The sequence below is a fragment of the Symphalangus syndactylus genome, chromosome 22, assembly GCF_028878055.3.
Source record: "Symphalangus syndactylus isolate Jambi chromosome 22, NHGRI_mSymSyn1-v2.1_pri, whole genome shotgun sequence".
Taxonomy (NCBI): Eukaryota; Metazoa; Chordata; class Mammalia; order Primates; family Hylobatidae; genus Symphalangus; species Symphalangus syndactylus.
Genome location: NC_072444.2, coordinates 11,567,102 through 11,583,545, shown reverse-complemented (window position 1 = coordinate 11,583,545; position 16,444 = coordinate 11,567,102). Strand labels below are relative to the sequence as shown.

At 44.1% G+C, this 16,444-nt stretch overlaps 2 protein-coding genes across 9 annotated transcripts in view; one reads left to right on the top strand and one right to left on the bottom strand.

Annotated features, from left to right (window-relative positions):
• TRIM63 (tripartite motif containing 63) overlaps positions 1-2,966 on the bottom strand; it is a 60,082-nt gene extending 57,116 nt beyond the window's left edge. Inside the window, exon 1 of one of the 5 annotated variants that reach the window (XM_063631143.1) lies at positions 2,810-2,966. The gene's annotated coding sequence lies outside the window, so the exon portion shown is untranslated. Of the gene's footprint in view, positions 1-2,328; positions 2,515-2,809 lie in introns of those variants that run through there. The other 4 variants (XM_063631144.1, XM_063631146.1, XM_055261740.2 and 1 more) reach the window with 4 other exon arrangements.
• Positions 1,496-16,145, top strand: PDIK1L (PDLIM1 interacting kinase 1 like). 4 transcript variants are annotated; one of them, XM_055261744.2, is made up of 3 exons: positions 1,496-1,738; positions 4,580-4,881; positions 12,440-16,145. In XM_055261744.2, the coding sequence occupies exons 2-3, from the start codon at positions 4,597-4,599 to the stop codon at positions 13,178-13,180; spliced, it is 1,026 nt and encodes a 341-aa protein (XP_055117719.1). In that variant the 5' UTR covers positions 1,496-1,738; positions 4,580-4,596; the 3' UTR covers positions 13,181-16,145. The 4 variants fall into 4 exon arrangements, with proteins under 4 accessions (XP_055117719.1, XP_063487218.1, XP_055117717.1 ...); XM_063631148.1 differs by having other exon boundaries at positions 1,523-1,738; positions 4,580-4,599; XM_055261742.2 differs by lacking the exon at positions 1,496-1,738 and adding an exon at positions 2,107-2,237.
• The last annotated feature ends 299 nt before the right edge of the window (positions 16,146-16,444 follow it).

Genomic DNA, 16,444 nt, shown 5'->3' with positions numbered 1-16,444 from the left:
TATTGCCAAATTTCCTTGTTAACAGTTGTATCACTTTGCCTTCCCACCAGCCATGTATGAGAATGCTAGCCTTAGGAGTATTTTGCTACCATATCAGATTGAGGAGGCTGCAGAGATGAATCACAGACAAGGTTCCTGCCCCTAGGAATTCTCAGTACTCCAGGAGGCCTCCAGGCTAAAAAAAAAATGGCATAACATAATAAGCAGGGGGCAGATTTACCCCCAAGCTAATGAATCTTAAGCTTCAGAGTCCTGTACTTACAGGGACCCTTTCCAATGTTGCAGATATGTGTTCACAGGGCCATTTTATAACCTTTTTCCTCAGGAGGACACCACAAATTATTTAAGCTTCAGGTCCCACAAGATCTAAACCCACCTCACAGACTTAACAGTGAGCCTAAATTAGGGGTGAGAGTGGATTTCAAATCTCATCTGCAGCCAACATGAGCAAGGGTTCCTATGATATTTAATGTCTGAGACAAAATGAAAACACTACTTTGATGGAGAGAGGTCCCTCCCCTGATTCGGATCAATAACCCACACAGGTAGTTAGCTGTCTATGCAGAGCCTTCTATATTCTCCCTCTACTTTTGAGGGCGGGAAATAAGTCTTGGCTGACACCAGTGTTTCCAGCAAACAGCTGAAGACTTGAACTTGGATGGCATTCAGAACAAAAATCTGAACAGATTACAGAATGGTTGTGGGTTTTTTTTTTAAGGGGAGGGGGTGTTACACCAGGAGTGGGTATTCAAGGTAGACACACCCCAAAACAGACACTTCAGTGAAAAGAGGCAGAAGTGTTTCCTCGCCTGTTAAAACGGGATAATAAAACCTCCCCTTGTGGGGTTTGGTTAGGATTAAGCAAGGTCATTTATATAAAGACCTAACCCAGTGCCAGACTCTCGGGAGAAGGGGCATAAATGGAGGACAGAAAATAAAATGGGTTGATCTTTGAGCACAGCGACAGGGATTCTTTGTACATCGTGCCTTATAGAGCGAGCGCTGGAACGAGGAATCATCACCATGCTGAGAAGTAATGGGTGCAGAATAAATCGAGGAAGAAGGAAAGGACGTTTCTGGCGGATGCTTACTGATCTAACAACTGGATGACTGAGAGATGCGAGCCTGAGTGACCCCGGGCTGGCTGTGGGGCCGACAACGTGCGGGATCTGACAGCGTGTGGCAGCCGAGCGACTGCGGCAGCAGCGGGGCCCCCATTGACTGTCCCGCCCTGAGAGCGGCCGGAGCGCGGTGGATCCTGGCTCGGACCCAGGCCTCTCCCGAGCGCCGACTGCAGGCCAACCCTCCACCAGGAGCCTCGGGGGGGCGCCGCGGGCACTGCAGCCAGGTGCAGGCGCCGCCGTCCCCTCACTCCCCACGCCGAGGAGGTGGCTTGGCTCCCTGCGGCCGCGGCCGGGGAACAATGAGGCGCCGGCTTCTTTAAGGGAGATACCACCGCGCCGGCGGGGCAGGGGACGGCGTCCTCCCCGATGATCGCACCCAGCCCCGCGCCGCCGCCGCCGTCTCGGCAACTGCACCGCCCGCAAACATGGCTCAGTGACTCGGACAAAAGCTGCAGTCTCCCTCCCGGCGGGGCGGACACCAGGCCTCCTTGGTCGGGCCGCACCTCCCCGCGGACCTGCCAAAGAGCACCGCGCCCCGCAGGCACCCGAGACCCGCGTGGAAGATGCACCGGGCGTTCCACCCCAGCGAGCCCCGCACCCCAGCCCGCAGCTCGGTAGGTCGGAAGCGGGGCGGGTAGGGGGAAGGGAGGCCGCGGCCGGGCGCGCAGCCCCAGGGCCAGACCTGCCGCTGCAGACCGTCCCCGGGGCCGCGGGCCCTGAGCGCCCGCTGCGGCTGGAGGGTGGCCGAGCCCCGGCGTGGCGTGGCCTCGCCTCGCGGTTCCCGGGCCCGGCCACCCCTGCGGGGAGCAGCACCAGTGGTGCGCTCCGGAGCGCGCACACCTCCGACGACTCCCGGCTCTGCAAATCCTCGGGAGAGGGAGGAGGCGAGCGGAGCGCCGGCCGCGCGCCTCGTCGGTAGCGCGGAACGTCCCGGCTCGCGCTACGGAAAGCCGGAGGGGGGCGGGGCCGTCGGCGTAAGGGGGTGTGTCCGCGCGCACCACGGGGGCGCGCGCCGGCTGCTGACTGGAGGCGGCGGCAGCGGAGGCGCGAGCTGCCTGATAATGGCGGCCTGCAGAGCCCATGAGAGGGAGAAGCGGCGGCGTCTACCCTGAGGTAAATCTGGCCCTTCGGCGTGGCGGAGAGGCCCTGCTGCAGAGCCGACGGCCCTGCATGTGCCTCCCTCCCTGGGAGGCCTGTCACAGACCTGTCAGCGGAGTCATCCCGGGGAAGGCCCTGCGGTCCTCAGGCCACCGGCCCAGTCGCGGCCTCCTCTCATACCGGGGCCACCTCCCCCCGGCCCTCAGCCCCCAGCCCCGAGGAGTTGAGGCAACTGCAGGGCTGGCTCCTCTGAGCGAAGGGCCTCGGGAGGCTCCCCTCCGGGCTTCATCTGAGCACGGCCGAGGAGGGGGAGGGCCTGACACTCGGCCAATGAGCGCGGCCTGAGCCGCCGCGTCGGGCAACACCTCTGGCCGGGACTGGCCTTTCCCGGGCGCCGGCAGGTGTCTGGCCTGGCCCGCCCGCGTCCCAGCGTCTGCTTAGAGCAGCGGGAGCGAGGGCCCGCCACTTTCGGTCGAAAGTCACTTAAGTTCGCACCGGATGCATCATTGGATCCGGGATCCCACGGGTTTCGTAAATACCCCTCTCCTCCCTATTCAGGAAGGTGCCGTTCCCCATGGGGACTGTACCAGGCTGGAGAGGACATGGCACTGCTTCAGAGACACGAACCACCTTGAGTGGATGTGATTGGCGATCCCCGTAGAGCAGGAAAGCTCGTCTGCTGTGCAGCCGGCGCAGAGGATTCTGTGGCAGGAAATTAGACACTAGGAAACTCAGTAGCGATTTGAAGGGTGGGTGTCCAGTTAGAGGAAATGAGACTGAACGCAATCTCAGAAGTCATTTCTTTTTATTAAATCTATCCCATGGACTTAAAGTAGTGGATCCCAACTTCTCAGGCTCTAGGGTCAGTAGCCTTTTGCCTCCCCAGCTATACAGAATAAATATTGTACAATCTCAGGTTACTTTTCTTGCCCGTGGTCACAATCTACAAATGAGAATTCGTGAAGTTCGTTATAATCTAGAAATTCTTTGGGGAGTGAGGAAGCACGCTTTAGACTTTCTCCATTCAACACATGAGCATCTCTGTGCAGGGCCTTTGCTCTCGCCTTTAAACTGTTCAGTACGTTGAATTCCCAAGTACTCTGTCTGAGAGCCCCTTCATACGCAGGATCTTTGTTGGCAAAAATGACCTCGAACTAAATAGATATTGTTTACTCCAGCTCTTATGATTAGTAAAAAGGAAACATACAAATTTTAAAATAGCTATTGTTAAATGACTATAAAAAAGTTAACTGTAGTCTAAGTAGCTTACTTTATTTTTAAATAAACGTTTCTGGCCAGGCGCGGTGGCTCACGCCTGTAATCCCAGCACTTTGGAAGGCCAAGGCGGGCGGATCACGAGGTCAGGAGATCGAGACCATCCTTGCTAACACGGTGAAACCCCGTCTCTACTAAAAATACAAAAAAATTAGCCAGGTGAGGTGGCGGGCGCCTGTAGTCCCAGCTACGCGGGAGGCTGAGGCAGGAGAATGGCGTGAACCCTGGAGGCGGAGCTTGCAGTGAGCCGAGATCGAATCATTGCACTCCAGCCTGGGAGACAAAGCGAGACAGCGAGACTCCGTCTCAAAAAAAAACGTTTATTTTCCACAAACTTTATTTTCATTTATTTTGGAAGAAATAAGGAGATGACATAAGAGACAGAATTAAAATATGAATAGATAGAGTTTGGCCACTTACTTTTACATAATGAAAACAAACATTTTCAGTTCTATAAATGATTTGGTTCACTTTCAGGCCTTAAGCATAAGCCAGGTGTTTGTACTTCTAACTGTGAGGGGGTTTTGTTTTTGCTGTTTTATGACCATTATGTGTGTGTCAGCCTGAAGGAGAAGCTGGGATTTTGCTTGCTTGCCTGTTTTTTCCTGCTCAGTAAATAAGAATGCCGAATTTTGGGGGTGTATTTTTAACAGTGACATTTTCAAGCAGTTCATATAAGAGACAGCATACTGTAGTGCTTCAAATCGTGGTCGTCTGAGGAAGATGGCCAGGTTTCAAATCCCACGTCCACCAGTTACTAGCTATTGACCTTAGGCATTTCACTTAACCTCTCCATTATATAGTTTCATCTATAAAAAGACCATAATAGTATCTATCTCATAAGATTATTATGAGGATTACCTGAATTTAATATTCTACAGAGCTTAAAACAGTTCCTGATACATGGTAAATACTACCTGTTAGCTTTATTGTTACTATTCTTAAAATTAGATTTCCCCTAGGTATAGCAAATATCCTTCATGCACTCCAGACAGACAGATGACAAGTAAATCATACATAAGAAGAAATACAAGCCAGTAGGTATACATAATTTCAACAGAGCACTTTGTTGATTTTTCCAGAAACCTCGACCTTGAAGATGGTGAGTAGCCAGCCAAAGTACGATCTAATACGGGAGGTAGGCCGAGGTAGTTACGGTGTTGTGTATGAAGCAGTCATCAGAAAGACCTCTGCACGGGTGGCAGTGAAGAAAATTCGATGTCACGCACCTGAAAATGTTGAACTAGCCCTTCGTGAGTTCTGGGCACTAAGCAGTATCAAGAGCCAGCATCCAAATGTGATTCACTTGGAGGAATGCATCCTACAAAAGGATGGGATGGTGCAAAAGATGTCCCACGGCTCTAATTCTTCCCTTTATTTACAGGTATGTGTTGTTGATTGGGAAATAGAAATGATTTGAACATGGCATTGGCCAGCAAGAAGAGGAATGAAAGGGTCTAACGAACGTTTCCCTTTAAATGCAGGTGTTTTGTAGTTAGAAGTAGATAAGTGTCTGCCAAGAATTGAGTAGATGTTTGCTTTAAAACAAGGTTTTATTTAAACCTGTGATGCACATACCTAAAAATAACATAAGCCACCTGTTATGCAATGGTACTTGCCAGTCTGCATAGGAATGGGGCAAGATAGGAGCTAGAGAGGTGCTTGAGACTACAGTCTAATAACTTCATTTCTTTGAAGTCAATAATTTTGGACTTGAGGGCAGAAGAAAAGGAAAAATTCCACAACCAGTAGCAACACCCCTAGGTAATTGGGCATCTCTTTTATAAATCACTGGTTTGAATGTAAGCCTCTGCTGTTTTAGAGGGGTATTTGGTTTTTTCACCATGCAATTCCAGTTAATTTTCATGAAGTACATGGTTTAACACCTGAATGTTATTAACAGTGCTAACAGCTAACAGTTGAATTTGCACACAGTTCCATGCTCTGTGCTGAGTGCTTTAAAAGCAGTTGCTCAAAACAATCCTATGAGGAAAGGACTATTATTATCTTCATTACAAATGAAGAAACTGAGGCTTAGTATAGATAATGAATTTATCCAAAGTCACATACATAGTAAGTGGTAGAATTGGGAGCTGGAACTAAGACTGACAGCTAAAGCTTATGCTTTCTTAACTCCCAGATTACTCTTCTGTCAACCTGGGAAAATGGAAAAGCTTTTCTGTTTTTCTTTTGTCGGCTTCTGCCAGAAATTAAAATCTCTAGGAGCTCTATACTCAAAGAATAGAAAATATATTAAGACATAGCTTGTTAAAGGCTAGGGCAGAATTTCTTAAAGCTAGTCATTCTTGGGCCGGGCACAGTGGCTCACGCCTGTAATCCCAGCACTTTGGGAGGCCGAGACGGGCCGATCACGAGGTCAGGAGATCGAGACCATCCTGGCTAACACGGTGAAACCCCGTCTCTACTAAAAATACAAAAAAAAAATTAGCTGGGCATTGTGGCAGATGCCTGTAGTCCCAGCTACTCGGGAGGCTGAGGCAGGAGAATGGCCTGAACCAGGGAGGCGGAGTTTGCTGTGAGCTGAGATCATGCCACTGCACTCCAGCCTGGGCGACTGAGCAAGACTCCATCTCAAAAAAAAAAAAAAAAGCTAGTCATTCTTGGAAAAGAAAACAACTTTCTTTGAGTGTGTCTAAATTCAGAATTTACCATCAGACTTTTACCATTTAAAAGTCTGCTTTTGGGCTGGGCATGGTGGCTCATCATGCCTGTAATCCCAGCACTTTGGGAGGCCGAGGCAGGCGGATCACCTGAAGTCAGGAGTTTGAAACCAGCCTGGCCAACATGGTGAAACCCTGTCTCTACTAAAAAACTACAAAAATTAGCCTGGCATGATAACATGCAACTGTAGTCCTAACTACTCAGAAGGCTGAGGCAGGAGAATCTCTTGAATCCAGGAGGCAGAGGTTGCAGTGGACCAAAATCGCACCACTGCACTCCAGTCTGGGGGACAGAGCAAGACTCCATCTCAAAAAAAAAAAAAAAAAAAGTCTGCTTTTGCCGGGCGCGGTGGCTCACGCTTGTAATCCCAGCACTTTGGGAGGCCGAGGCGGGCGGATCACGAGGTCAGGAGATCGAGACCACGGTGAAACCCCGTCTCTACTAAAAATACAAAAAAAAATTAGCCGGGCGCGGTGGCGGGCGCCTGTAGTCCCAGCTACTCGGAGAGGCTGAGGCAGGAGAATGGCGTGAGCCCGGGAGGCGGAGCTTGCAGTGAGCCGAGATTGCGCCACTGCACTCTAGCCTGGGCCACAGAGCGAGACTCCGTCTCAAAAAAAAAAAAAAAAAAAAAGTCTGCTTTTGGCCAGGCGTGGTGGCTTATGCCTCTAATCCCAACAATTTAGGAGGGTGAAGCAGGAGGATCACTTCAACCCAGGAGTCCAAGACCAGCCTGGGTAACATGGCAAAACCCCATCTGTACAAAAAAAAAGTGCAAAAATTAGCCAGGCATGGTGGCATGCGCCTTATAGTCCCAGCTACTTGGGAGGCTGAGGTGAGAGGATCACTTGAACCCAGGAGGCAGAGATTGCAGTGAACTGACATCATGCCACTGCACTGCAGCCTAGGTGACAGAGCGAGATTGTCTCAAAAATAAAACCTCTGTTTTTAAAACAAAAGTTTTGGACTAGGAACAACAAAGAAAACAAATACACGAATGCATGTATTAAGAAACTTGCATGTTTCCTTGTATGATGAGCAGTATTAGTCTTGAGAACTTAATTTATATTAATTTATATTGCAGTTTAGCACTCTGTGCCCTGAAGTTTTTTTTTTTTGAGAAGAAGTTTTTGCTCTTGTTGCCCAGGCTGGAGCGCAATGGCGTGATCTCGGCTTACTGCCACCTCCGCCTCCCGGGTTCAAGCAGTTCTCCTGCCTCAGCCTCCTGAGTAGCTGAGATTACAGGAAACTGCCACCACGCCCGGCTAATTTTTGTATATTTAGTAGAGATGGGATTTCACCATGTGGACCAGGCTGGTCTTGAACTTCTGACCTCAGGTGATCCACCTGCCTTGGCCTCCCAAAGTGCTGGGATTACAGGCGTGAGCCACTGCGCCCGGCCTTTTTTTTTTTTTTTTTTTTTGAGATGGAGTCTTGCTATGTCGCTCAGGCTGGAGTGCAGTGGTGCGATCTCGGCTCACTGCAGCCTCCGCCTCCCAGGTTCAAGTGATTCTCCTGGCTCAACCTCCTGAGTAGTTGGGACTACAGGCGCCCGTCACCATGCCTGGCTAATTTTTGTATGTTTAGTACAAATGGAGTTTCACCATGTTGGCTAGGCTGGTCTCAAACTCCAGACCTCAAGTGATCCATCTGCTTCGGCCTCCCAAAGTGCTGGGATTACAGGCATGAGCCACCTCGCCCAGCCAATGCCCTGAAGTTTTCCGTTTTATGACAGTAAAAATAACTATTTAGCCTCTGTGCATTTTATTGTTTGCTTTTCTTAAAGTGCTTATTATGTAAGTTGAATTGATAGAAAATATTGGAAACATTCTTACTATGTTCTCTCTGAAAAGTGGATAGAGGCCAGGCATGGTGGCTCACACCTATAATCCTAGCCGAGGTGGGCAGATTGGCTGAGCTCAGGAGTCTGAAACCAGCCTCGGCAACACGGTGAAACCAAAATACAAAAAATTAGCCAGGCGTGGCAGCGGGTGCCTGTAATCCCAGCTACCCAGGAGACTGAGGCAGGAGAATTGCTTGAACCCGGGAGGCGGAGATTGCAGTGAGCCAAGATCATGCCACTGCACTCCAGCCTGGGTGACAGAACGAGACTCCATCTCCAAAGCAAAAAACAAAAAAAAAGTGGATGGAAAGCCAAACATGGTGGCTCACACCTGTAATCCCAGCACTTCGGGAGGCTGAGGCAGGCAGATCACTTGAGGCCAGGAGTTCAAGACCAGCCTGGGCAACGTGGCAAAACCTCATCTCTACGAAAAATACAAAAAGTTAGCCGGGTGTGGTGGCACATGCCAGTGGTCCCATCTCCTTGGAGGGCTGAGGTAGGAGGATCACTTGAGCCTTGGAGGTGGAAGTTACAGTGAGCCGAGATTGGGCCACTGCACTCCAGCCTGGGCGACAGCCAGACCCTTGGGCCACTGCACTCCAGCCTGGGCGACAGCCAGACCCTGTCTCAGAAAAAAAAAAAAAAGTGAATAGAACCTTGCTGAACTTTACATTGAGTTTTAGAGACTAAGAGGCATGATCTATTTTGAACTAGAAAAGCAAAGATATTTAAACAAAAGATTTATTAGCTGAGCATGGTGGCACACACCTTTAGTCCCAGCTACTCAGGAAGCGGAGGCAGGAGGATTGCTAGAGTCCAGGAGTTCAAGACTGCAGTGAGCCATGATTGCACCACTGCACTCTAGCCTTTGTCACAGAGTGGGACCCTGTCTCAAAAATAAACAAACAAACAAGCAAACATATTTAGTACTGAGTCCAGATCCAGCAATTGTTACAGTAACTAGGCATTAGCTCATAAAGTTTTAACATGTAAAGGCCTACCAGACTTGATTCAGTGATTTTTATATCTAAAGCACCTTTTTGTTTAGTAAATCTCTTTCATCTTTTAAAGCCTGATAGACTTGTGTTTCACTTATGGTATGTTTTGCTAGCTGAATGACCTTGGATAAATAACCCAACTCTTCCTAGTCTCTATTTCTTCATATTTAACATAAGGGGTAATAATATCTACTTTGTATAGGAGTTGTCAAAATTAGAGATGTTGCAGAAACAATACTTGGTACATATAAGTACTCAGTAATTGGTACCTCTATTAAAATTGTCTTTTCTATGGATTTGTTTAGTTGTCCAGACATTCATCAACACATTTAGCAAGTGCCTTCTCTAAATTTGCATCTAGTAAAGACAACCAATATTTACATTTAGTAAAGACAAACAAATCTGTAATATGACTACAGAGTCCCTATGCATGGTATATTCTCCATACAGATTTTAATTTTTCTCCATGTTTTTCCTGATGTGTTCTTCCTTGTTCTCAGTTGGAATCACTGAATCAGTTTCTGATAGCCAAAAGCCTCACCTAGAAGAAAATGTAAAACAATTAACAGAGGTTACAATCTCATGCATAGGAACCTAGTGGCCAGTCTGTGTACTTGTGATAAATATCATGAATGAGAAGTACAGGATGCATACAACAGGGAAACCTACATAATCCCGTGGTTCAAAAGTTACGAATCGTTGGCTGGACACTGTGGCTTACGCCTGTAATCCCAGCACTTTGGGAGGCTGAGGCAGGTGAATCACTTGAGTGCAGAAGTTCAAGATTAGCCTGGACAACATGGTGAAACCCTATCCATACAAAAAGTTTAAAAATTAGCCGGGCGTGGTGGTGCATGCCTGTAGTCTCAGCTACTTGGGAGGCTGAGGCAGGAGGATCACTTGAGCCAGGGAGATTGAGGCTGCAGTGAGCCATGATTGTGCCACTGCACTCCAACCTGGGTAGTAGAGCAAGACCTTGTCACACACACACACACACACACACACACACACACACACACACACAAAATATATATATAATTGTCTAAAACTTGTAGTGTGAAGAGGAGTTAGCTGGATAAGTGAGAAAAATTTCCTAGGCAGAAAAAAACTGTACATACAAAGGTCTTGAAGCAAAACACATGAAGTGTTTAAAAATTGAAAGAAGAGGCTGGGTGCAGTGCTCATACCTGTAATCCCAGCACTTTGGGAGGCCGAGGGGCGGATCACAAGGTCAAGACATCAAGACCATCTTGGCCACAATGGTGAAACCCCGTCTCTACAAAAAATTCAAAAATTAGCTGGGCATAGTGGCGCATGCCTGTAGTCCCAGCTACTTGGGAGGCTGAGGCAGGAGAGTCTCTTGAACCTGGGAAGCAGAGGTTGCGGTGAGCTGAGATCGCGCCACTGCACTCCAGCCTGGCAACAGAGTCAGACTCTGTCTCAAAAAAAAAAAAAAAAAAAATTGAAAGAAGTTAGTGAGATAGAGTTGTTTTAGATGAGGCTAGAGGGGACAGCAGGAGTCAGAGCACACAAGGTCTCATAACCCATGTTAAAGAGCTTAGACTATATCCTAAGAGAACAGGGAAGCCATTGAAGGGCCTTAGTCAAGAGAAACCAATGGCTAACATCCTCTACATGTTAAAATAAGCAGATTGGGCGCTGCATTTCCATAGCTCTCAGCCAGAGGCCCCGTGGCCTGTTTTCGTATGGTTTCGATGCTAAAAATAGTTTTTAGATTTTAAGACTTCTGGGGGGAAAAAAAGGAAGAAGTATATGGTACAGAGATCTTATGTGGCTGTCAAGCCCGAAATATTTACTATCTGGCCTTACTCTAAAACATTCTTTGAACGCTGGGACTCTGCATTGCTCAAAGCTATTTAGGAAGTTTGCTTTTGAGAATAAAGACAGAAGAAGAAAAGCATGTTTAGTATCAGTGCACCTGGTAAATAATTATGTGATCTGTACCTTTCTTTCATTTTCCGTCTCACTGGCAAACGTGCAACAAGGAAAACTCATGCAAAAGAGGTATCTGCAGATCATTGCAATTACTGTTGTCTGCCATGTGGAGAGATGGCGTGAAGAGATGTTCTTTGCTGGTGCTTTCCCAAATGGTAGAGAAAGTACCAGTAGATTTAAATGTGAAATTAGCAATTCATTCACTCTTCAGCAACTCTTTGGCCTTTTCTGTTCAACTCATGGGTCTGAAAAGGACACCATACAACAAATGCTTTTAAAAGACAATATACAGGGCTGGGTGCCATGGCTCATGCCTATAGTCCCAGCACTTTGGGAGGCCGAGGTGGGCGGATCACGAGGTCAAGAGATTGAGACCATCCTGGCCAACATGGTGAAACCCCGTCTCTACTAAAAATACAAAAGTTAGCTGGGTGTGGTGGCACGCTCCTGTTGTCCCAGCTACTCGGGAGGCCGAGGCAGGAGAATCTCTTGAACTCGGGAGGCGGAGGTTGCAGTGAGCCGAGATTGTGCCATTGCACTCCAGCCTGGTGACACAGCGAGACTCCGTCTCAAAAAAAAAAAAAAAAAAAAGACTATATACTGTATTTTAGAGTGATAGTTCATGTCCAGTGAAGTAATTCTATTGAATTTCAAGTAAAGGAGAGTTATAACTAGATAATAATAACAAACAAAACTGTGATTTAGTCTAGGTTTTCAGTTTGTATGAAAGAAGAAATATACAAATTCAGAGTTGATTTTTTAATATCAAAATGCATATTTGAAAACAAAATAATAAATATTTAAAATTTTAAAAAATGCATATTTGATTTTTATAAATTGGTTTTTAAAAGTCATCCAGTGAAAGAGCCAACGTGTTTGCATTCTGCCTGTAGAAGTTTATGAAGTACCGATGTCAGTCTTTATTTTATTAGTGACTACAGGAACAGCTATTTCTGCAACAACCAGTTGTTCCTTGATCATTTTTCTGTCGATTTCACAGGTTATGTTGATAGTGTCTGTGCAATGGGTAAGAAGTATATTTCAGGCGATTTCACTGAATAGAGTTTCCTAATTGAGGTTTATACCCCAGCTGGCAATTTCCTAGGTCTATCTGCTGAAACTTTGGTCTTTTCATGAAGCTATGAGCTAGGTGGGTAGAGTTCAGCTCCACTGACACATGGAGAAAATGTGTGGCCACTTGGACGCTTTTCAAAATAAAGCTATTTTAAAATTTTTACCCCTTGGTTTAGAGCTTTGGTGTATATTTATCAGGGACAAAATGACAATTTGAAGCATTTTTTAAAGTTTAAAATAAAATGCATATATGAAAGCACTGATTAAATAAAATATTATAGAGTTTCCACTTAAAGGTGGAGACTGACTTAACCTTTCAATTATTCTTTTCCTATAACTGAATTGTATAACCTGTGCAAATGATTGTAATCTTTTTTTTTTCCTTCTTGTAGCTTGTAGAAACTTCATTAAAAGGAGAAATTGCCTTTGATCCCAGAAGCGCCTATTATTTGTGGTTTGTGATGGATTTTTGTGACGGAGGAGATATGAATGAGTATCTGTTGTCCAGGAAACCCAATCGTAAAACTAACACCAGCTTCATGCTTCAGCTGAGCAGTGCCCTGGCTTTCTTGCATAAAAACCAGATCATCCACCGAGATCTTAAGCCTGATAACATCCTGATTTCTCAAACCAGGTTGGATACCAGTGACTTGGAACCTACACTCAAAGTGGCTGATTTTGGTCTAAGTAAAGTTTGTTCAGCCTCTGGGCAGAACCCAGAAGAACCTGTCAGTGTAAACAAGTGTTTCCTTTCCACAGCATGTGGAACAGATTTTTACATGGCTCCTGAAGTTTGGGAAGGACATTACACAGCAAAAGCTGACATCTTTGCTCTGGGGATTATCATCTGGGCAATGCTGGAAAGGATCACATTCATAGACACAGAGACAAAGAAAGAACTCTTGGGGAGTTATGTCAAACAAGGAACTGAGATTGTGCCTGTTGGGGAGGCACTTCTGGAAAATCCCAAAATGGAACTTCTCATTCCTGTGAAGAAAAAATCTATGAATGGGCGAATGAAACAACTGATTAAGGAAATGCTGGCTGCAAACCCTCAGGATCGTCCAGATGCTTTTGAACTAGAACTCAGATTAGTACAAATTGCATTTAAAGATAGCAGCTGGGAAACGTGACACATATTATTTGCAAATACCGTGGATGATATGCTGCTTCTGTTTAACAGTGATGCAACATTATGTGGCTGAAAAAGAATATAAAAAGCTAGACTCCACCCTCTAAGGGTTTAGATTTTTTGTGGGATTTTTTTTTCCTCATTTTTCTTAAAGCCAAGTTGGCCGTTTTATTAGTATGTTTCAAATGTGTATTACCAATGTGGGTGTAAATTTTTAAAAAATGATTATTGATAGAAGTTTGGCAGGAAAATTCTTTAAGAGCTAACAAGAGAAGAGAGTCCAGTTTTCTGGAAATATGTCTCTAAGTATTTTAGACATTCCTTGTCAGTATTAGGAATTTCCATGGGAGAAGAGGTTTGCATGCTGGTAATGCAACCTTTGAAACTTTGTAAAGGAAACATATATGTATATATTTATGTATATGTAAGTATGTGAATGTGCGCATTTTGCATTCCATATGAAAAAAAATGCCACGTCTGTTTAAATTATTTGATGTAGGTTTGGGTTTTTGAGATTTGCTGGTGAAATCAGTGACGAAAAATAAACAAACCTCTTATCTTCCTACTCTGCCCCTCCCCCTAATGAAAGCATATTAAGTTTTTTTTTTTTTTTTGTAATATACAGCTTTTTTTTTAAAGGCATCATTTTGGAGGGTCTAAAATTATCTGGTAAAACATAAATGAAATTAAGTGATCCAAAGCTGCTGAAGTATGTTTGAACTCTCCAGTGCCCTATAGCTGCAAGAGTTAATCATGCAGTCATGTGGTAGCAGGTTGGTAATTCAGTCCGACCTTCTTTAGGTAACCGAGCATTTATTTAACCAACTAAACCACTGCATTGGGACGTCTGCACTTGAGCTTCTACAATCTGATATAAATCTGAATACAGGATTATTCTGTTTCTGAAAACTTTGCTATGTATGAACTGTAATACTTGATAAATTTTTGGTTTGAAGACTTTGTCTAAGCCTCATTATACTGAAGTTGAAGAAACCAAATGAGCTCTACCCTCACTTTGCCTGCCTTGATAATGGTCACTTGTTGAGTCACTGGAGTTCCTTTCATTTTGGCACTGATGCTGTTTTCTCTTGTCTGATTTGAGACAGTACTGGTAATAATGTGGTTGCTGAAAATGTTGATCAGCTTTATCTAAAGTGGGAGAAGGTACAGATACAGTATGGCAAATGGATAAAATATCGTGGCATCAACTACTTTTAAAGTAGAAAAGCTATCCATTTGATACAATCACTGATATAGTCGATGTCAAAAAACCAACAGACCATTATTCCTCTTGAAGGTAGTTTGATTTTAACTTTGTATGGTTGTCTACAATTTTGTTTTCCTGTAAAGGCAGATAGTTTAAAGGATAGAATGCTTTCCTAAAACAGAACATTAGCCTTTAAGGTTAAATAGACTTTACATTGTATCTAAGTTAATCTTTATAAAGCACTAGAATTTTTGGTCAAAAGTCAAACAAAATAGTGTTAGAATATTGAAATTATTGATAGCTTGCATAATCTCAGCTTCTTTGAACCTCCACAATTTTTGGAATATGTCATAATTTTTTTCCCTGTTTCAAATGTGTTCAGAGGAAATAGAATGTAAAACATCACAAAAAAATTGCAGTACATAAAATTTCTGGACTATGTTAGTTACTTGATCTGGAAGTTTAAAATTTGGACTAAGGTTTTATTGAAATAAAGCCTCTTAAAATGAAAAAATCATATACTTTTGACATCACTTTTAAGCTAATAAGTATAAGAATTGTTTTGGAAATTAGAGGTGGAAACGCACTGGAACCTCATGATAATTGACCCTCTGGATCACCAGATTAGTTTAATTTAACAGATATGTCCAAGGAAGTTGAGCTATAGGGAGTAAGAAAAAGCATCATGATAACGTCTAGTCAATAACATGGCACTTCAGCAGAGATTCATAGATGATGGTATGCCCATGCATCATTTGCTCTTCAAATATCTATGTGCTTGGAGCCACAGTTTCCTAAGCGCATAGTTTTTGGTCCTGCCTCATGTAAAATAGTTAATGATTATCATTTACTTGGAAAGATTTTACCTGTGAAGTGAAATTCTTTCATTGGGGGTAAGGGTATGAGGTGATCAGGAAGTTTCTTCTGGAATTTTATCAAGTCCTTGTATTCTAAAATAGCCAAGCAAAATGATAGTAAATTCTTTGTCTTTGTTCTTTCGGTCAGAGGTATTTATTAAGTACCTACTGTGTGCTCAGCACCAAAGATTTGTTGATAAAATGACAATTAAAAAATGGCATTTAGCCAAAGGCCTTTTCCACCAGGAGTAAGAAAAGATGGTTAGTGATATTTGGAAATACCTGGATATTTGCTAGAGGAAAAATGAAAGCAAAACTTTGTGCACGGTGCCTTGCCCATAATAGGTACTCAATAAGCAATTGTTCCTCATCGAGTCTTTTGCCATGGTTTATGGTGTTTTTTGAAATTTGTCTTAATTGAAAAAAGACCAAATATTTCAAATGAGCTTATAGGCAGCTGTGGCCAGTTAAAATATGGGGTTGTACAGTTAGTTCCTAGAATGTTATTTTGCACTAGTTGTCACTTAGAAAGATGGGGTTCCTGTAGATTTTTTGGTGCTAAGGGATACTTTGTCATTATGATGAAGTAAGTGTTAAGTGTCAGATAAATAGCACACAGAATAGTTCTTTCTGCTGGTCTGTTTTTTCTCTTCGTTGTTGTTGTTTTTAATTGTAAATTGTTATCAATCAAACTATTGTAGCAGCTACAAAGTAATTCACCAGCATGACAAAATGGTCAAAAAATAAGTCATCAGCACTTAAGAAATGAAAGCAACTTTTGAAATTTTCTGTTAAAATTGTCAAATATATTTTATGAAGAATTTATAAAAGGGGAAAATGATTGTAATTTATTGTTCATGACTTTTTTTTTTTAAATAAAGTGAGTTTCAACAAAAAAAAAACCCTGAAAATTCTACATTGCTGCTTTAGTGGCTCTGTGAGTAGTTCTGTAGTACTTTACTTCATGAGCATAGAATAGAAGGTATAAAATCTGAAACAATGACTCTGAAATAGAAGTGATTGCCAAGGAAAAGATGACTGAATTACAGGAGTTTCAGCATTTCAAGCTCTCTTAAGATTTTAATGCTGTCTTGCTGTATTTGCTTTGCATACAAGAAGAAGTCGTATTGCCAGAGATGAAATTTTTTATTCATTTATCCTTCTATTTCATTAAGCTGAGGATGCAGCTCAGACTCAGCAT